This window comes from Nipponia nippon, unplaced genomic scaffold (genome assembly GCF_047370975.1).
Source record: "Nipponia nippon isolate SJK-2023a ecotype South Korea unplaced genomic scaffold, ASM4737097v1 scaffold_10, whole genome shotgun sequence".
NCBI lineage: Eukaryota > Metazoa > Chordata > Aves > Pelecaniformes > Threskiornithidae > Nipponia > Nipponia nippon.
In genome coordinates this window covers 20,420,828-20,442,275 of record NW_028262291.1, presented here as the reverse complement: position 1 = coordinate 20,442,275, position 21,448 = coordinate 20,420,828, and the positions used below count along the sequence as shown (strand labels likewise).

Here is a 21,448-nt window from a genome sequence, read left to right as displayed (position 1 = left end):
CCACACGCCACCCGTCCTGCCATGGGGTGTTTAACCTTTGTGATGGTCCTCATCCTTATGCATTGCACAGGTTTGAAGTAGCCTTTCTGTTTCATCTTGGAGCTCTTAGCTGCGGTTAAGGGTCTTTCCAACTGCCTGGCTAACATCAGTTTTAGGTGATCGATCTTCAGCTCTTCTCCTTTTCCAGAGACAGAGGAGTAGCAGGTTGCTGTGGCTGGAGATGTCTTTATACAGTTATAAATAGCACATGCTGCTTGAATGCTTTTCAGGTTAGAGAATGGTAGTTTAGGGGAATGGGCCTTCTGAATAAAAGGTGATGAAGCTTGTGATGGGCCTTAGTTCCTTTGAGCTCTCCTTGCAGTAGCTCTCTATCTTCTCTCTCCTTGCTTGTCTTGGAAATGGGTGAACTGTATCTTGTTCTAAGCTTTAAAAAAATATGCTTATATATTATGGTGAGCAGCCATGCCCAAGAATGCAAAGCAGTAGAGACTTAGATTACTGGGTTATTTTGGAGTTAAGCATGACTGGTGGGGATGAAAACCAGTTCTTTAAGGGAACCATCTTGCTATGTCAATAAGCTAATGTGAAGCTGACTTAACATAGTTTGAAAATGGAATGTGAACTAGCAGCTGCCTTCACGTCTCTTCCCATGGGTAACAGTAGCTTGCCCCTTGTAGCCACTGCAGAAGAATCACAGGATGAACCAGCAGAGGTGGAGCAGCTGGCCTCCCTTGTCTTGCAAGGGACACGTTGGGGTGTTTCAGGATACAACAGTCTGACGCTCCTTTGCGTCATCACAACTGAAATTCAGATAAGGGCAATAGCCCTGCAGTACTCAGGCTCATATAGAACAACACCTGCTGGGGCAGTGTTGGGGGCAGAGAAGGGGAATGTGGCTTTTCTAATGAAAATAGAATATTCCACATGTATTAATATAACTTTTAGAGGAATACTGGTTTGGTAAATCTGTATAGGGAGAAATGTTGAATTAATTGGTTGGTAGGAGAAGAATTAAATGTTTTCTCAGCAATCAATACCAACTATTAGGGATTGTCTCTGCCCCTCGGTACGTACCTCAGTAAGGGAAGAACAACTTAATTTAGCTTCTTCATGTTATCCTATGTCCTGAATCACCAGATCCATCAAAAAACATGGGAAACTTTTCTGCGGAATGGAATTGGCACTGGTCGAGTCCTAGTAATAATTGACAGCTTGTGGGTGACCCCTGTAGGACTTGTCTCTCTTGACCACCTCTCATTCAGCTGCTCCCTCTGGCAGGCTGTGAGCAGAATTTGAGCTGGTTTTCCTGGAATAGCACTTCTGGTAGTAATGGGATTTAAATGCTCTCACCTCTTTTCTCTCCTCCCAAATGTATTTCTAAGAGGTCTTGTCATCTGTCATGGATCTAGCTACGTAAACCTGGCTTCTTTGGCTGAACTCTCAGCTAGCCTTATTTCCAGGAAAGCTGGTGGTGCTGCAGATCATCCTGTGCCTGTCTCTTCCCACAGAGCCATTCTGCACTTAGCTTTGGTGCAAGTGAGCCAGCAAGTCCAACAGAATCACAGCTTCCCTTAAATTGAAATACCTCAGAAAGTCCTGTGTGTATGCACACATGTATAACACAAACAACCAACCAACCCCCAAAAAACCAAACGGCCTGAAAGTATTCAAAGAATGAAATTGCTAATTAGCAAGAATTCTTATTTTGTCCTCTGTTCTTCTCTGTCCCCCCGCCTCACTTGGCTGTGAAATGGTGATAGAGCAGGCACCTGCAACTGAAGTCTCCCCTCTGTTTCCTGGCATAGTTGGGACTTTGCTGTTTTGTTTTTTCTTAAGCAACTTCCAGCTCATATTTTAGCTCAGTCATAAGCTCAATTTAATTGCAGTTGTTTTCAGTATTGCTATAAAATCTTTCTGTACACTGAGATGCCAAGTCTGAAAGCATCATTGTTTAAGCACCATCTCTTGGGTGACACCCCCCCCCAGCATGGCCTTTGCATGCAGGGTGTCTCCCCACAGTTGCACACTCAAAACCCACCCACCCATTGGGGTTTTTCAGGTAAACCAGTAATTTCCTGCAATGCACTCAGTGCAGTGGAGTTTCCTGGGGCTGTGTGGCCAAGGTGCTCAGCTGAGATTCATTAAGTTGTTGGCTCTGTTGCAGATTCTCTGTGTGTCTTTCCTCCCCTTGTCAGATGTGAAGGCGCCTTAGGGAGCATTATGAGTGCTAATGTCATGGTGCTGATAAACATAATTTCTGTGAGGCTGGCTTCCTTCATGTTGGGAAGGGTGTTGAACCATGTGGCTACTATCTGGAACAGGCTGAGCTCAATGGCTTACTGCTAATTGAGTAAGAAGTAAGATCAGAATTAGACTGCTAAACATTGCTCTAGGACAGAGCAAAAGACTGGGATTATAGTGCTAAAAATTGCTTCAGAGGGGGGAACTTGGATTTTCTGCTAAGTTGCTACCTCACAGTGCCTAAAATCCTGACCCCAGAGTCTCTGGTCGTGTTCAAGGGTCCAGTTCTGTGTGTGCTTGGGCTACCGGTGACGATGGGTTTCCTAAGCACAGAATTGCATTTCCAGGCTGTGTTGATGGAAAACATGTTGCTGGCACACGTGTATTGCAAAAGAGTGGGATGTGTCAATATGGCATTGAGAGTGTTGTTGCTCTTATCTCTGTTATGTTTATTAACCTGGGTCTAACTTGGATTCTTTCATTCTGCTGCCTCCTTTCTGCAACTGCAAGACTGAGTGGGTGAGCAAAACGGAGGGATTTCCAGTTGGCTTGAACTGATAGTCTTTCATCTTTCTCCAAGAACTGAACTTCAGTTTGATTGGAAAGAAGTCTTGATTTGTGAAAGCATGCCCCTTTTCTTCTGGTTTCTTTAATTCTTCCCACATGTATATTCCCGATGCCCCTGGGAGTGCAGTGATTGCCTGGTACTCAGAGGAACTGTTGTCTTGTATGTCACCACGGCTAGCAGATGCCTGTGGAAGCAGCAGTCAGTGTGCGCAAAGGGCAGCATGCGGGGTGCTGAGGGTTTGGCTTGGGTTGATGTTTTTGTTTTCTTTTCTCTCATGCCTCCTTTCCCACTGCAGAGCCCTTATGCTTTTGCCAGATCGGGCTCCTAGTGACCGTGAGATAATGAGCTTAGCAGATGGCTTCCCTTTTGTGCAGATCGGATGTCTCCAAACCCAGCTGGGTTGCTGTGTGAAAGGGTAAAGCAGACATGCCTTCACAAGTCCTGCTTGCCTAGGGCCTAGTTTAGTGCTGCGGAATCGGACACGGAAGGGATAAGACACCAAAGACACTGCAGGTGGCACCAAGTCACTGATTCCCTGGTGGAGCATAGTGTCCATCTTGCTCACCTGAGATCTGGCCAACATTCACAGCAGAGCTGGGATCGCTTAGATAGAAAGCACCGACTGTTTACTGGCACTTTTGCTTACAGGCAGATGACTTTTTTTCATGTCAGAAGAAAGAAGATGCTTACTAGAAAAGTTTTAGCAGAACATGTTTTGAAATGGATTTAGCTGTAAGGTCAAAGCTGTTAAAGCATCTTCCTTGTTTTCTTTGTTAGTCTGTGTTTTCACCAGCCCTGCATTGGCCAGTGAAACAGGATCTACTGAAAAAGTGTGAGGCCTTAGGCAGATGCATGTCATCTTCCTTGACTTTATAAAACATATGTAAGATGAGGGTAGCTCTTCACGATGAGGACCAAGACAGCAAACTTCCATGACTTCTATAACGGTACCCGTAATAGCCTCTTGTCTTATGTATCAGACAGTGGGGAGAAACTTCTGAGTAAATCTGTGAATTAGGCTTTTCTGTGCCTTATTTTGTAAAGGAGAAGGCTGGTTTTGCTGGGATTTCATGGTGCCTTTTTCTTTCTCTCGTTGCAGGTGAGGCTGGTGCTAGCATTATTCGAGTGTCAAAAGAAGCCCGGAAGAGGTTCTTGGGCCCACTCCACCCATCTTTCAACTTGGTGAAGACCATTCGGATGTGCCTGTCCAAGACCGTGCCAGAGAATGGGCATGAGGTTGCAGCGGGACGTTTGGGTATTTCCCTGACACGGGTCTCTGATGGAGAAAATGTGATACTGTCAGACTTCAATTCCAAGGAGGAGCTGATCCAGGTGAATGGAAGCATTGCAGAGGGCTAGGCAGGAACTGCATGCAGTTTTGTTTTGCCTTCGTCTCCAAGTGTCCTTATTGTGTATAATAGTCAGCATGTGCCAGTGTGGTGTTCCGAGAAGAGTAATAGGTTCAGTAGGCTTTGGTCTGCTTTTTACATTCTGGATCTCTTTCTCCCTCAGGCATGTGTCTGCAGCACTTTTATCCCTGTCTACTGTGGGCTGATACCTCCAACCTTGCGTGGAGTGGTAAGTAAGACTCTAAGATGCTCCTTCATTAAACCATATACTAATGAATAAGAAGGCAGAAATGCTGGTACTCAATTTTGGCAGTCTTATTGCCTATCTTCTGGCAGCAAATAGCCTGCAGAGGCACAAGAAATTCCCAAATAAACAACTTCCAACAGTGGACATGCCTTCTTTCCACTGTTGCCTGCAGTTGGCTATAAATGTCCCAAAGACTAGAGGATTTAACATGATAGTAATATATAGCAATCTGGGCAAGTGCTGGATGACTTAGAAGATAGTTCATCTGGCTGCTTGGTACAATGCTCTCTGTCGCTGAGGCTCCAACCCTCTGCACGTGGAAAGAACTTGGGTCCAGGATAGAAATCATACGTGTAGTCCCTCTCCCATGTGCCTGACGCTTTCTGCGGGGTTTTAACTAGTGGTGCTGATACCAGACCTCTTTTCCATGGAGTTTTTCCTGTCCTTCCTCTGAGAATAATGTTCTTCTGCCTGATAGAGCTTTCTTTAACATCCTGTCCAGAGCAGTTTCTCCCTTCTGTGTTTGCATGTTAGAAAAGAAAACACTTGAAAGCTGCACAGAGCTAGAGTGTCTCTGAATTGCAGTCACACTTTAGAGGCCTCAGTTGAGCTTGGACTCCCCTTGTGCTAATAGGTTAATGTGCACATTAAAAGGCAGTTTGTTTGCAAACTAAATAGTCAAAAGAGAGAGGGAGAACTGCTATTAATGTATGTGCCCCCTGGTTGCACATAAGTGACCTGACCAAGATGACTCAGTCTGTCAGAGCACGGCATCAAATCTGCTCCCATTGCTACCTGTGTCCTAAACATGAGGTCAGTTTTGCTCCTGCATAATATACAACTTGGCTGGTTTTGTCTTGTGCAAGCATGTTGGGCAGGGAATGACCGAGAAGAAATGTCCAATGTCCAGCCCTTCAGAGAAGTGACAGAATCAGTAATAGTTTGGCATTTGCTCAACAACTGCAGGCAGAGTTTTTGTCCCACAGCTGGTGGCAGCATAACAGTGGCTCTTGCCTGCCACCTCTTTGGGACTAGTTGAGGTCAGTGTGGATCAGGCAAACTCTCAAAATTCCAAAACCGCATACAACAACAGGGTTTCTGGAATGTGCAGCTGCCCTGGCACACTGAGGGATGACTTCTCATGTCAAGATTCCTCATGGGGAAAGGTGGGGAGGGAATATATGAGATGAGGAAATTAATTCTTACCTCTTCCCCAGAAAATCATGGCTCTCTGTGTCTCTGAAGGGGGACTGGCGAGGGGAGAGGTTAAATTACATTGGGTATGAGCCTGGGAAAAGGCTTTTAAATGGGACTACATGGTTCTTAGCATGACTGTATTTGCCACAGGACAGACTGACAGGCCTGGCATGAGGACCAGTTTTCAAGGCAATATGATTGTGTGCAAGGTGTAAAATCCATATTCTGCCTTCCTTCTAATCTTTTACCAGTGTTCACTTCTCTGAGCTTTTGTAGCCCTATGGAGTGGATGATGAAGATGGGTGGGGGGAGGGAAAAAAAAATTCTTAAATACCGAGAAATGGAAGGGTCAATAACTGGCCTGTCAACACATGCGCTAGCTGTGAACTGCAGCACGTGGGTGAGACGAACCCCTAACAAGGGTCAAAAAGCTAGTTGCCAGTTCATGTGAGTGAGGGGCTCTGTGAGGGGGAGGACACGATAATGGAATGGAACTGGGCACCCCAGAGTTGACCCCAGTCTGTGAACCATCCCCAAAAGCTGCTGCTGCTCCAGCCTGTGGCTCTCTGCTGTTAGGGGCTTTGCAGGAGGTTGGAGAGTCGTTAGTCTTGGGTTGGTGGAGGTTCAGGCGAATCCAAAGTGGTGGCTGATCTTGAGTAAGGAATGGTGGACCAGGGAGCAGGGTCTGCATGTGTATTCCTAGATTTCCATGCAGTGAGAAGGCTTTACCTGTCAGCCTTGCTGTAGTTAAGCCTTCTTTCTAATGGCATCCGTTCACTCATGCTGCCACCCTCAGGGGAATGTACGTTTCTGCATCTCTTACAGCAAAACTAGTGTTGTCTTCGCTAAGTGGCCAAAACACAACTCCATCTTTTTTAAACGAAGTGGGTGTCTGGCACTCTACTGCCTGCTTTGCTCTGTCCTCTTCCCACTCAGCCTGTCATGGCCTCATCCTTGAAGAGGGAGTCAGCCAGGCATCTCCAGCTCTGGCTGTGCCTCATCTGGCATTCAGTGGAGCGGCTTTGGGGAGGTGATAGCTTTTGGCTAAGGGAAAACTGATGCCCACTTTAAAAGGGGGTGAGGGTTCAACTGATTTTTGGGACCTCCATTGTCTAGAAAGCAACCCGACTGTTCCTGTTTCCAATAGGGTGTACTTTTCCTTGAGTTTAATTTATCCCATCCTTCCACTTTCTTCACTGCCCAAACCCAAGTGGTGCAGGAGTCACTAAGCACGTCTGTCTTGATCCTGTGTTTGGTGAACAACGCCTGACGTGCGGATGAAATTCCCTGCACTATGAGTTAGTGCTGCTGTAGCCTACAACTGTAATCACAAGCCATCTCCCTTGAACCTGTAGGCTGTAAGCAGAGGTAGCCCCGAGGCTTAGTTTGCCCTCAAGAAACCTGCTGTGCAGTTCACCCTGACCTGGTTGCCTTGATGGGAGCTGGATTCCTATAGCTGAATTTGATTGCTTGCAGCCCAAGTGCCTATGAACTGTTCCACAGGCTCAGAGGAGCTGCTTGAACAGGTGTCTGCCTGTCTGCCATCCAGAGCAAGAGAGAACAAAGTGCAAAGCAGCCTGTGTGTTCCTAGGCATTGTGCAGCAAAAGACCCATGTCAGTGGTCAGTCTGCCTGTGAGATGAGGCAAAGCATGACACAGAATGGAGTGCCTCCTCTTCCGATCAGCATTTCCATGCTCTGCCTGGGTTCAGCCTCTGCCAGCTCAGCTCCTCAGCCAGCAGAGCTGAAAGACGTTAGAGCTGCTGCTTATGGGGCTGAGTAGCTCCTGATGATGGTTTGCATTTGAACCTGTCCAAAGGGAAGGGTTCCTGGCAGCAAATGGCAGGATCAACCCTGATACAAAATCAGCAGGACTCCTCTGTAACTGAGGTTCACAAGAGCTTGAGTTGCTACTCTCCAAAGGTCTCAAACTTCTTGCTCTTTTGGCTTGACCAACATCCCCTTCCTTTGATCTTCTGCATGTTGCTTGCTCTGCCAAAGGCCTGTGATAGGGACTGTCTTGCTCAGCTCCTTATGCAATTATGGTACTTCAAAGAATACTTTGAATTGAGTACATGCTACTGGGGTTGTCCTTCCAGCAAGGGTAACGCAAATGTATTTATTTATGGTACATAAGTACAGAACACTCTCTGATAAGAGTGTGCCTGTTAGAAGTAGAAGTCCAAGTCCCTTGTACGTTATTATCGCACCACAGCAAGTAGATTCCAAATGTGTATGCGTGTGTTGGGATTGCTGCTTGATAAGCCTGCTAGCAACAAATCAGCTGGTTTTACTCTTAGTTTAACTCTTAGTCTACTCTTAATCCACCAGTGGGGACCCGTGTCTGAGCTTATTTGTTTTAAACACAAGTGAAAAATGGTACAATGTCACAGTGTGACAGCTTAGATCAGTGCTAATTTGCACTGCAGGTGGTGGTTGGTGTGTCGTATTATTTAATTGGACAGCAGTCAAACCCCGTAGGAGATGTAAGTCAGCAGTCACACAAGTGAATATGCCTTTCTCATTGAACACTTATGACCAATGCACTTGACCATAGGAAGAAAGGCACATAGCGAAAGGATATTATAGACAACACAGTTGTGCTAGCACTGGTTTTGGCTCTTCCAGTGCTTGTGGATGTACTCCATTCTCTTCCCAAGTTGTTGGCACAAATATGAACAGTAAAAAAGCTGCTTGATCAGTTATGAGAATGAAGAGTGCTTCATTTGTCTTGATTTTAGAGATACGTTGATGGAGGGATTTCTGACAACTTGCCACGATATGAGCTGAAGAACACAATTACGGTGTCTCCGTTCTCAGGAGAGAGTGATATCTGTCCACGGGACAGTTCCACAAACATGCATGAACTGAGAGTCACCAATACAAGCATCCAGTTCAACCTTCGCAACCTCTACCGCCTCTCAAAGGCCCTGTTTCCTCCAGAGCCACAGGTGAGTTTCGTGGCAGTACCAGAACTTGGGGACAGTAGATAGGCACTGGCTATTCTGTGCGCTTTAGCAGAAGATTCCAGACACTGTTAGTTTTGTATCTCTTGTTTGTCTGTTTTTTAACCTTGACATTATCAACCCAGTGACTTGGCAAACCTTGACGATCTGCACAGGGTTGTATAGGTTGCTTGATTTTCTTTTGCTACTTGGAGGTCTGGAATTTAGGTGGTAGCAGTTGCTTGGAAAGTATTCCCATGTGGCTTTCTAAAGTGGCGTTTGCCAGGAAGTCAGGCTTACTTGTAAACAAGGATGTATCAGCCATTGGAACCAATGTGCTCTTGAGGTTTTTTTTTTTAAGGTCAGGATGGAGCTGCCAGCCTGAAGCCACTCTCCTAAAAAGTGCCTGTAGAGCAGGTGGCAGTACAAACAGCTTTGCATGCTTCTGAGCAAATGCAGCCTCAGATAGCCCTGGCATTTGGGCATAATAAGCATGCATTCATGTGCTGAATTACTTGGACAAGTTTTTCCCTGCACCCTCTCTAGTCTTAGCTGGCTTTATCTGCAAATGCAGTGGCCCTTCCTGGCATCTGCTGAGAAGTATTCTGACTCGCTGAAAGCTGCCCACAGCAGATCAGCTCTAGATGGTGAAATGAGGTGGCTGCAATTCTAAGCCTGTACTTAGGTAGGACTCCAAATGTCCCTTCCAATCTGATTTATCCTACTATTCCCATATCCAGTGTATTCGTGTTATACCTCCTATTCCTGCTCAAAACGTGGGAAGAGCTGACAAGGATGAGACTTGTCCTTGGGGTAGCTCAGGAGTGAGGAGAATTCCTCTAAAGCCAGCATTGAGCTGGGTGTTTGCTAGGCTTAGCCAGACAATCTCCAAATGACTTGCTCTTGCCTTCCTCTGCTCACAGGTGCTGCGGGATATGTGCAAGCAGGGCTATCGGGATGCACTGCACTTCTTGAAGAAGAATGGTAAGGCACTGGGTGTTTGTAGGGTGCGCTGACTTGCCTCTTCTGTGCCAGGCTTGGTGGCTTGGCTTTGAGGATAGCCAATCGTGCACATAAAAGGTGGAAGAATTGAGCTGTGCCTCATATATCAGAATATGGAATTCCCATTAATAAGTCTATTTTAGCACTTCAGGAAGCAGAGGCGGAGTGGACACCTTTCTAGTGCAATGCAGAAGGACTCTAACCACTCTGATACCAGAGTCGTGGCTTTGGCACAACTGAGTGTGGAAGCCACGTAGCACGTGCTCAGTGCTGCACCAATGCAGTTGTTAGGCACCAGTGCCATTTGGACCTCCTGCAGGTACCCTAGCTGCACATAAAGAGGAGCAGGGTATGTCTAATGTGGCACAGCAGTGCAGAGTGCAAGCATGCCCTCAGCAGCCCCCAGTGCCTCCCACTTCGACACTACTGTTCCACTCTCTTCTACGTGCAACCGCTGGACTTTCTTGCCTGCAATTGTAGCAGGTTGAGTGTGTGCTTGATGCCACCTAGTGTCAATTTATGGCAGATCAAGCACACTTGTTTGCTTTGTGATGTGTGCTTTACTGGGATAAGAGCAGTCATGCAGCTGTTGGTGGATTAAGCTGCAGGAGGGAAGTTTTACCTGCAAGATTGGTGACTGACAGATTATAGCAAGAAAACGCTGCCAAACAGCACCCTGCAGTACTTAAAGGGGAAAAGTTAGAATTTCTGGCGAGGAAGGAGGATGATCTCAAAGGAGCGAGGTTTCTAACTCATTGTGGTAAGTATTACTAATAGATGTAAGCTAAAGGGGTTGGGTATGATGTCTGTCTGTCTGAGGAGAGGTAGGGTGAAGTGAGGGCTAACACTCTAAAGGCAAGGCAGGGCAGCTAGTTTGTATCATCCTTACAGTACGACTTCTCTTTTCAGGTCTCCTTCATCGTCCAAGTCCTGCCCGTCCTCTCCTTGCTATAGAAGCCCCACCAGAAGAGAAAAAAGAGGAGGAAACAGAAGCTGAGGACCAACTAGATGACAATGCTGCCCTTGCAGTTGTTGAAGAGCACATCTTTGAACACTTGCCTCCCAGACTGAACCAAGGTATGATCCAAAGGGAGAACGCCCAGGCAATCTTCCTGTGCTGCCTGGTCTACTTCAGCGCATTATTGGGATGTGGGTATTTCTTGTGGCTGGGCTTGGCCCTACCTGGGGATTGAACTGGCACCTGCTGATGGTTAGATGGAGTTGGGGACTCTTAGATAAAGTTGTGGCTTACCCTGTGGAGGCTGAATTGGGAGAGGGTGAGTCATTTGACAGTGTTCTGCATAGTAAGGAGAGGAGGGGGATCTTGATGCTCACTCCTTTGGGAGTCTGATAAAGCTAAAAGCTGTTGGTCTCAGCTGTGCTCAGCAAACTACTACCCTGAGCAAGACTTTCTTAAGAAGTGGAAGGTGAAACGTCAGGCTGGGTAACTTCTGGGGTATGGCAAGGAAAGGGATAGTCCTACTGGGGGGATTCAGCCATGTTCTCTTCCGTCTTCAGCTCTTCTGGAGGCTTGTGCTGAAAGAAGAAGTTTCTTGACTGGTATCACCAACATGCTGCCTATACGTGTGGCCACAGCAATGATGGTCCCCTATATGCTGCCTCTGGAGTCTGCAGTTTCCTTCACTGTCAGGTAGGCCTTTGACTGATTCCCTCAGTGGTTTTCTTCCCAGTGCAACCAAGTGTTTGATGTAGCTGGTGGAGCATGAATGGACAGAGAGTAGAATCCTCTCTAAGAGGAAAGAGTTCCCGGGGGAAAAAAAAAATGCCTACCTTCTCGTGTCATTTAGCTACAGCCAATAATTCCAGCTTGAAAGGAGATGGCTGTGTGCTGGAACTTGCCCTAGGAAATACTGACAAATTTTGGAGCCTGGAGAGAAACTTCTGAATTGGGAGTGCAGGGATGGAAGTCGGAACCACACAAGAGGTGGTTCCCCTCTGGAGCAAGAGGTAGAGTAGTCCCAGCCATTTTCAGCTCTACACTTACATGGCTGGGAAGACAGGTTTGTCAGACTTGTTCTTAGTACAAAGTACCCTATGAAAAGGGTTCTGGAAGGAGATAGTTTGTGATAGAAAGGCTTGGGGAAAAACACTTTTCAAATCTGAAAATGGATGAAAAATGTGGAAAGTGCAGACACAAAATGTAAAGAATAAGTGCCTGGGCTGTTCTCATCCTTCACAGCTTCTCCCCCTTAATTCTATGAATGGTAGTGTAAATGACTCTTACTGCATTTGTCACTAAAAATAACGAGTAACCATTGATAGCAGGCAAAACTGGTGTTATTTCCATTCTATCCTTTGTGGCTCAACTAATTGTTGTCTTCTCTCTCTTCCCAGGTTGCTGGAATGGCTCCCAGATATCCCTGAGGATATTAGATGGATGAGGGAGCAGATGACTGAAATCTGCAACTATCTTGTGAAGAAAGCCAAGAAGAAACTGGGCAGCCATCTTTCAGCCAGGTATGGCTGCTTTCCTCCACAGCACTATTCTGGAGGAGCCCTCCATTTCCCCTTCCACCTTTGACTTCTGCAGCCTCTACTCCATTGGCGTAGAGCAAGGAAGACACAAATTGAACAGAACGATTTACTACCCAACCTAAAATGCAAATCTGGTCCATGGTCTCTTGGCTTCGTTAACTGTTGGGATAGACTTGGCATGTAGTCTCCTTTCTTCTTCCCATTACAGGGCAGACCCTGTAATGAAGCTGTTACTATAGTAATAGGGCAGAAGATGTTGGTCTAATTAAAACAATATGCTAGCTTATTCCATGCTCCCTGTAGAAGACAGAGGTGCTTGTCTGTGTGGCATTTGCTGGCCCAAGATCCCCTAAAAGTTCCTTCCAAGGGGTACTTGCATTCAAATGGACCTGTTCTGCCTCGAGATCTAGGCCTGGTTTAGGGTGAGTGAGGCACTAGGGTGGCCAGGAAACACCAGAGGGTTTCTAAATGAGACAGAGTGCTTTGGGTCTGCGTGTGTGTGTGCGCGCCTGTGCTTCTGAACTGAACTCCCTGCAGCAGGCCATGGCTTGAGGCTGAGGCAAGACTGTGTTGCTTGGATGAGGATAGGAAACTGTGTATTACAGCTGCAACCTTCTGCCTACTACTGTAATTCAGATCCTAGTACAAGGGGGTGATGCTTACCCACAAGAGCTCATGGTCTGAATAATAAAGAGATGTGAGGGGGAAAATGGGCACGCATAGAGACTTCTGACTAAGATCATGCAGTCAATGGTAGAACAAAATAGCTTTATGGTTCTGGAGCTCTGGTCTGGTGACCTGCACAAGTCTTCCTATGTACTGATTCTTTGCATGTGTTTGCCTTTCAGGCTTTACTATCACCTCGAGCTTGGAGGGCCCCAGAGCCTGCCAGTTTCTTCTGCATCAGCTTGTGGTGAAGCACTGCCTCTGTGGATGAGAAGCAACCGTTCCCTGTCTGATGTCATGATGAAGTGGGAGGAGTACCAGCGCCAGCTCATGCTGGGCTTACTCTGCATCAATGTGGACATGCAGGCCTCTGTCTTCCCTTGGGAAGGGTTTCCGATAAAGCTTCCACCTCTAGACTGTGCAAAAGAGTGCCTGCCACTCTTCTGAGCCTGCTGCTGTGAGAGGATGAGGGTGGGCGGGATGGGGAGCAGATGTAGGGTGGGACCAGTCTCATCCCTTAGCAGCAGGGCTGCGTGAATGTGCTGCAAAGGGGATTTCCCTGGGATGGAGACTGGTGGAATTGACTGTAGCCATTTGTTGCCCGCTGGGCCAGGCAAGGGGTCTCTGTGTTCAAAGGCACATGTGCGCTGATACCTTGCTCTAGACTTGTGTTGAGGCTGGCCATTGCTGGTGGCCAGGCTGATGCTGACCCCGCTGGGCTCTCCCAAATAATGCACTTTGAATTGCTGTTAGCTTTTTACCACCAAATAGTCAGGATCTAGATGACGCGCTCAAGTTCATACAGCTTTTAGCTTTCTTTGTTTTTTAGAGCATGGGTCTTGTTTTTTCTTAAATCATCTGACATCCCTTGGCTCTTTGTGTTACTGAAAGATGAAGTAGCCTCTTGCCAAACCAATTTTTGTCATGGCTTCCAAATCTCCTCTTGACTTTCTTCTTTGCTGAAGCCATGTTTTTTCCTCTGTCGCTCAACTGCATCCCCACTGGAAGCCAGAGCTGGCCCTGCTGCAGACTGCACTGGGACTGCAGAAATGTAGAAAAGTCATGTATTTACCCTGATTCATGTTGTCATGGTCTCTCCCTTTTTGATTTTTGTCCTCATGAACTTCTGCAGCTTGAACTCTGAGTGTTAAGTAAGTCATTGAGCTTATTTTAAAGAAGTAATTTAGACAGTTTTTTTTTTCCAGGGAAACATGTTGAATCTGAGGCCCCATTCCTGTCACCGTGAATGGAATTAGTGTGGGGTTGCCCTGGAAAAGATCAGCCTGACTGTCTCAGGATCAGTTTAGCAGCTGAAGCAATGTGAAGTGCTTGTAGGAAGGTGAGAATGTGCAGGGCATGTTATTTTTGAGAGGCTTGTGGTGGAGTATCACAGAAAGTGCTAGGGAAGTGGCTGCCTCTGACCAGGGGCTGGTTTTTTCCCCTTAAGGGACCATACAACTGAAGGAAATTCCAAGTGGGCAATACAGAAGGGACCTCCTGCCAAACTGGGGCTTGGCTCTATCTTTTGCTTGAAGAGTTTGGACATTGAGGCTTTGGAGTGAGAAGGATGTAGGCTTGTAGCTATACGAGCCTCACAGCGTGCCTGTCTCGTGTTGTGGCTCGCAGGTACAGCTCTGCAGCTGGCAATAGCAGGAGGATGAGAAGTGGAAGTGAAGTTAGGAGTGTTGGTGCACATGCAGCCTCCTTGGAACTGGCTACGTTTGTCTTGTCCCTTAAAAGACCAGAGCTAGTGGGTCTGTAGCAGGGCAGGACTCTGCCTTATGAGGTACTGCCTTCTCAGTGGTGGTCTGGTTGTGACTTGCTGTGCAGAAGCATGAACTCCCTGTTCCTCACAGGCTGATGAGACATGGCTTCCTGTGGGGATTGCAGGTACTTAAGCTTAAGTCCTCACACGGTGACGCAAAACTAGCTCCTGGTGTCTTTTTCTGCAGTGTGCCTAGCTGCATGAGGCGTCTTCTACCTCTCCTAGTACAAACAGTATGCAACTGGCCAAAGGAAACGTATGCTCTCTTTGCTGGGGAGCAGGACAGGGTATCTGAAGCTGATTACATAGCCTATAGGTGGAATAGCAATTTACAATAGACTCTCTTTTGCACCTTTGATTTAGAAAGGTAAAATAACTCCAAAAGTTCTACTAATAGCTGGAGAAAGTAGTGAATCTGCTGGATTGCATCTGCATGACCAGTGTGGGTGAGGTGGTGGGTGCTATTTCCTACCAGCACAATTGTGCACTGGGCATGGGTTTGAGTGTTTGTGGTGGAGATTGTGATAAGCATCAGGACTTTTCTGCAGTGGCCATTGCAAGCTGTGAGGCAATCGACTGGGCAGCTGTGGTGCTAACCAACTGTCCGGGAGACGCCAGTGCAAATATGAACTTGTGACTTAGACTATCACCCCGCTGCCCTTCATGGATGTAACCTACCTATGTAATAACAAGGGCCTGCATAGCTTATGAAGCAGGCCTGCACTTATGCAGTCAGATTTAGTCTTAAGGTTCACATAGTTAACACAATTAGGTAACAGGGAAGTCGCTACAGGAAGAGGAAAAAAATGGAGGATTCCAAAACCAGAATCGGAATATTGGATTATAAAACAAGTCAATCCTGTGACTGTGTAAAGCCTGTGGAAAAAGCTTACTGCTAGATGGATATAACTGTAATCGAAGTGAACCAGCAACAAGCTGCTGTCAGTTAGTGGGAGCAGAATGAATTTGATGAATATTGGAATTGAGAAAACGTGTTTATTTTGTGGTTTGCTGTGGGATTTCTTTTCTTCCACTGCTTTGGGCTACCTTCTTTGCGGGAGTGGCACATGCACAGCTGCTTAGTTAGCCAAATGCATATCTCTTGTCCCTCATGCACACAGAGCAATTGGCAAGAACATATAGATGTTTAGTGGCAAGAAATGAGGGCATTTCATCCAGAAGCAAAATATCTGTAAGGGGCAAAGCTAGATGAGGAAAATCTTGTGCTTAGAAGCTGCTGCCCTTTTCACTCTGCCTTGTTTGTGTTAATATATGGGTGGAGAAAATGATGCAACTATCTTATTTTTTTTTTTTTATCCCTTCTTCCTGGACTGGTAAAACCACTGAGTGATTATGTAAACCACTAAACTATGAAACAAAATTCTCTTGGCAACGGAGTGTGCTAAGAAATTGCACCTTGGCACCCTTATCCCCTGGATCTCCTCTGTTCTCCTCTTGCATCAGAGCTGACTGGGCTGATGCCACTGTCGTCCAGTGCTCTGATCCAGAAGGCTTGCTGTTTCTGGTCCATGCATTTCAACAGACTAACCGCTGTGCCTGGTAAAAGTCCTGAGTTTCATTCTGTGTTTTACCTCATCTGTTGTTTATTTTATTATATTAACCTCTCAAAGAGAAGCTTTTGTAGACTTCAAACTCTAACCACAAACCAAAGCCTGGCTTTAAATATAAAGGTCTAACTCTTCAGGGAGGAAACTCCTGTTTTCCCTATGCTAATTTGCAGGGTGTGAACAGATACTGGGAAGGCACCACTCCATGTTAACGCTTTGTTTGCCTGTGTTTATTCCCCAAGTGATGCAGTGGCTGTTGTATGATAGCTTGTTGGCTGTATAGATTTAAGGTCTGATAAAGGAACCGAAGATCTGTCAAAAATACCCCAAACTACCCTCCTCTTCCTTAATAGAAGCTTCATGCATTTGTTTGAAATTCTTGCTGCTCATTCATCATAGATTGCAAAGGATGAAGAAAATAGCGAAGACCTTCTAGCTCTCAGATGCAGAATAAAGGGCTGTGGTGGCTTTTGAAGAATAGCTTTTTGTTATGCAGTGCTGCCTTGTCTAGATCAGACTCCACTTTCAAATCACTGGAAACCTCTTAATAGGCTCTGGGTTGACCTGAAGGGGTTTATTGTGATAGTGCTAACTGGAATTCTTCAAGCTTTTGTTCTACATGTACCTCCTGGCATGTGTTATCTTCTGGGCAGCAGCTGCTGATTAACCTACACTTGTCAAGTTCATAGGAACAGGGTAATTGTCTGTAGCAGTCAGTCCCTTCTTAAGCAAAATGTGTGGCTGGGCAGACCAGTAGGTAGTTGCCAGGGCATGTCTGCTCTCCAGTATATGGTGGTTGAAAGGTCAGGTTCCTGGACCAGAAGTTCATCCTGCAGTCCGTGTCCAATTGTCCTTATAGCATTCACTTGAACCCTTGTGCAAGAGTCCCAACGCTTGCCACTTCCACTGTTTCACATAAAGGGTCTGTGCATTCAGGAATCCACTTTTTTTTTCCTCCTTCCTGTGACACAGATACTACTTGTTGCTTTTAACAAGGCTAAGGTGAACTTTTTGTGCATTTAACCAGCCCCTAACCTGTACAACACTGTAGAGTTGTTTTATGTTGTGCACAACAGGCCGTATCTATGGCATGCTCTGTAAGCCACTATGCGTGTGTGGTATGTTGGGTTTGGTTTGCTGCCTGCCCTACTGTTAGTACCCTTGCAAGCTGATTTTTCAAGGGGTAGGAGAAAATACTTCTGACTGCTGTCAATAGGACCTAGGAATTGTTTTCTCATTACTTCTTGGAGGGCTGTGCATCTGCAACACTCAGACCAGAGAATAAAAGAGAATCTGCTGTCTGCCAGCACTGGGGCACCTAGTACTTATTGTATATTCCCCAGTGTTTTTATCCATTTTAAAAAATTAATCTAGTAATTCACTCCTTCCTCTGAGAGAAGAGCTCTCACTTTTGCCAAAGCGGTTGTGGGAGAAATAGCTGAAACTCCATGTGTGTGTTTCCCTTAGGGGTCCATTTCTGCTAAACACATGCTCGAGGTGGTGGGTGGCAGGGCTGAGCATTGCCAAAGTCAGAGGCCCTTGCCAACAGTTTTTCCAAGCTTTATTTCCTTCTTCCTCTTAAACCGATGAGAGAATGGACCACCTCACCTGGCTGCCACGTCAGCCAGTTCTGTTGTGCCAAACACGCCCTGTGCCTTTACGGTGGGCTCTGGCCTGCCTGCCTGCCCTCGGTGTCTCTGCGGTGTCTGCCTTTCTGCAGGCAGCAGCACTTGTTCCCCTCTCTTCCCCCTCCTTCCCCTTGCCTACTGGTGGGACATTGCTCTGTTTCCAATCTGCAGGCAGCTTCACTAGGACAGTCTCTAACTGCATCCATCTCCCTGTGTGGATCCCCATCAGCCTTCCTGCATAGGGAGGGGAAACCTCCAGTTCCAAACAGAAGACTTAGAAATGTAACTTTGAAATAAAAACCTTTTTCCTTCTGGGCTTTTCTCTTGCTCTGGAAAACAGCATCTAAAGCAGCTCTTTGAGCTAAATGTGTCCTGGGCCTCTGCTGCTGTCACTGAGTTTTAGAAGACCCTTAAGCACACAACGCACGTGGAGATCCTGTGGAAATTACTGATGTCAGAGCAGCAACTAGACCAGCAATAGCATACACAAGTCATGTATTTACACAGCAATGTCACTAAGTAGTGTTCACAGTCACTTTAACAGTTCAGTATTAAATTGTTGATGCTTTTTTTTTCCTCTTGTTTCTTTTTTCCTAATGTTTTGCTGAAGAAAATGTAGCTATTTATTTTGGCAGAAATATATCTTCTAATAAAAACTTTCTCAATATATTTACCTGGCTGTTGTAGGTTGCTTACCTTGCTATTTAAAGATTTATTAAATATTTTTGAGTGCACTGTACAATGTGGGTTTGTTTTGCTGGGCCCTATCCAGTTCATCCTGTTCAAAATCCTCCTGGGGTAAGCATATATCAGCATGTGATGAATGGGGCATTGACCTAGAGGTGAAAAATGGTGCATTTTGGCCCAGTGCTGACTTCCGCAAGCCGAAATGCCCCAAGTGATATGAGTCTCTGTTTTGTTGGAGCTTCTGGGTAGAGCCTGATTTCCAAGAAGAATTAAGCACCATCTTGTGGGAGCTGCAGGTGCTTGGCACCTGTGAAAGGTTTAGTAAAAAATTATTCACAAATTTGAAACCTCTCCAATCCAGGGACATCTCTCAGGGAAATTGAACCCTGTCTCTTAGGCCTCTGTTTCCGAGCTGGTGAAAGAGATGATGCTGGCTGTTGTGCGTCAGTCTGTTTCAGTTGGATACCAAGGTCCTCCCCGGCTGATCTCCAGCTGGGGCACACCGGTACCGGCGGCCCTTGGACTGCGGGGGACCCTGGGGCTGCCCTCGGTGCCAGCCCGGGGAGCCGCGCGCCCGCCGCCGGTGCTGCCCGCAGGGCTGCGGAGCGGGGATGGGGGGACAGGGAAAGTAACGGCACACCTCGGGGCTGTACGGCGGCTGTCTGACAGGTGCTGCAGGGCTTGGGCTCGCCTTATTTTTCCTTCTTTTTCCAGTCTTTTGGCAGCAGTAAAGTGTAGAGAGATACTTTGTTATGTGCTATCAGGACAGGCACAAGTGCTGTAATTAATATGATAGCCTGCAGCCGATAAAGCAAAAACCAAACATCCCAACTCGGTGCCGTTAATCGCTGAAGTTCATCTTTCTTCCATAAATCAGCCCGGGCACGGGGCGATGCCTGCGGCTCGCCGCGGGAGCGGCTGCGAGCGGGGCGGGGTGCGCAAGCCCCCGCCCGCGGTTTCCGCGTCCTTCGGGAGATGCCCGGGTTGGGCGGGCGGGGCGGGGGGAGCCGGCCCGGGCGCCCCGCTCGCCCCGCTCGCCGCCCGGCCGTGCGGCGGCTTTTCCCTCGTCCGCCCGCGGCCCCGCTCATTTCCGGGTCGGGGCCGCCTCCAGCGCTAACGGCGGCTCCGCTCGCCCGCTCCCCCGGGCAGGGCGGCCGCAGGTGCCCGCTCCGCGCCGCTCCCCCTCCCCTTTGCCGGGTCAGGTAAGCGGTGTGAGGGGCTCCCCGGGGCGGGCAGCGCCGGCGGTGGCACCGGCAGCAGCGGGGTGGGCGGGCTGAGGTCCCCCTGGGGACGGGGTCCCCTCACCGGGGCGGCTGCCCCCCGCCATTTTGTGTGGCCGTTGGCGCCCGGGCCGCCGGGCAGATCCCCCTCAGGGGCCCGAGCCTGTGGCGGGGAGCCGGCAGGTGAGGTGTTGGGGAGCGGCCCTGGTGGTGCCCTCGCCCCGTTGGCTCCCCCTGTCCCTCCCCTGCGGCTGTGGGGAGAGGGGAGAAGAGGGCCGGGGGGGCTCTGTGTCCTGCGGGGGTCCTCGCCGGTCCGGAGCGACACACCTGCCTCGTCCCCAGCTGTCGGTGCTCCCTCGGCAGCAAAGGACGGGTATGGAGGATCAACGTTCCCGTGCAAAGCCACCTTCTTGGCTCCTGAGGCATAGCTGCAGCTGTGGCCATGGGATGGGGAATGCTGCCGTGGTGGGGTCTGGGCTGGGGAGCTGCCATCCCTTTTGCCTTCTCCCCTCCGTGGGTACTCTGAAGTCTGCAGGCTCCTTTGAGATGAGGTCCAGGGGCTTCGGTCCTGCGTGCTGGACCTGAATGGCGATCTTTTATTTTCTCCTTTTTTTTCAGCATCCTCTGTTCAGGGAATGTTCTTTCTTGCCATGATCCAGGTGCAGATGACACTGCACAGTAAAGACGCTGCGGGTCCCTATGGCAGCTTTGTCAGTGCTGTTTCTCCTTCTCTTTGGAAGGAAAAAATACCAGAGCTTTCCCTCTCCTGAGACTGCAGCGTCTTTCTCTTTAACATCCCGTGCACATAGGATGCACTTCAGTGAACTTGTGTGTTGAACCTCAGGTCCTTCCTGTAGGACTTCCTGAAAACAGCCAAGGGGAAAAGAGGCCAGCTATTGCCAGCCTCGGACACAGGGAGAAGGCCATGCTCAGGAATATCCCGAGGCGACAGGATAATCCAAGCACAGCTTGCTTGTTTAGATGTGACCTGTTGAGTCCTTGCTTATTCTGATGGAGATGATGGCTGTTGTGCATCAAGGGGCTCTCAGAAAACTGGTAACTTCTAACCTTGCCTTACCCAGGTTCAGGGGCAATTACATCTTACTTTTCATGTTCTAGAGCTATATTTATTTCCGAGGATCATATAAGCAGGTATATACAGATGAATATATATATACATCTTCTGAGGGCTACGGAAATCGCTTTTCTAGATCAAACAGATAATCCATCTAGTCTGTCCTTTCACTCGCCCATTCAGGTGGTCCAGAGGAGGTTCTGAGAAACTGCCATGGGCTGTAGTGGATGAATTCTCTTTTTGCCAGGGTATCCTCCTGCACAGGGACTGATGTGAGGCCTGAGGCGTAAAATTTTAGGATCCTTCATAAGATGGTATAAAATCTCGCCAAAGCTACTTTGCTGGGCAAACAACGTTCTCATTCTTCACAGCATCACTCTTCTCTTGGTCTCTCTGCTGTGGCAAGCTAAGCTGGGTAGCATAAACTGTCAGATTGGAAAGTCTGATTGGCTCTTTTGTCCCCATCAAATAGGAAGATTTCTCCCCCACCGCAATTTGATGCATCTAACGAATCAAGACCCTACTATCTACTGATCTGAAGATTGTATTGCAAAGGAGGGCTCCATGTGGGGCTGTCTTTAGCAGCACACAGACAGTGCTGGGGGTCTGCTGTTACTCGTGACTTTGCCAGGTAGCCTCAGAGAATAAACTAATGGGATGAGGACGATTGGCGGTAGCATAAATCATATGGGCACAGCTCCATGCACAATGTTCTTCATGGTCAGAGAGCTTTGCAGATATTGATCCTTATGTACAATTAACTAGGTTTGGTTTCCATAATAAAGCCCACATGTT

General features: G+C 47.6%; 2 protein-coding genes across 5 annotated transcripts in view; both read left to right on the top strand.

Moving 5' to 3' along the window:
- Positions 1 to 18,340, top strand: part of PNPLA2 (patatin like domain 2, triacylglycerol lipase) — a 31,520-nt gene extending 13,180 nt beyond the window's left edge. Inside the window, exons 2-9 of the mRNA XM_009470330.2 lie at positions 3,909 to 4,141; positions 4,322 to 4,387; positions 8,343 to 8,552; positions 9,470 to 9,530; positions 10,458 to 10,625; positions 11,067 to 11,199; positions 11,904 to 12,026; positions 12,893 to 18,340. Of these exons, the coding sequence (XP_009468605.1) occupies positions 3,909 to 4,141; positions 4,322 to 4,387; positions 8,343 to 8,552; positions 9,470 to 9,530; positions 10,458 to 10,625; positions 11,067 to 11,199; positions 11,904 to 12,026; positions 12,893 to 13,157 (1,259 nt within the window). The 3' untranslated portion in view covers positions 13,158 to 18,340. The remainder of the gene's footprint in view (positions 1 to 3,908; positions 4,142 to 4,321; positions 4,388 to 8,342; positions 8,553 to 9,469; positions 9,531 to 10,457; positions 10,626 to 11,066; positions 11,200 to 11,903; positions 12,027 to 12,892) is intronic.
- A 1,023-nt stretch (positions 18,341 to 19,363) lies between these two features.
- CRACR2B (calcium release activated channel regulator 2B) overlaps positions 19,364 to 21,448 on the top strand; it is a 49,399-nt gene continuing 47,314 nt past the window's right edge. For 3 of the 4 annotated variants that reach the window (XR_015701876.1, XR_015701875.1, XM_087745844.1), the window contains exon 1: positions 19,441 to 19,560. The gene's annotated coding sequence lies outside the window, so the exon portion shown is untranslated. Of the gene's footprint in view, positions 19,561 to 21,448 lie in introns of all 4 variants that reach the window. The other variant, XM_087745848.1, reaches the window with a different exon arrangement.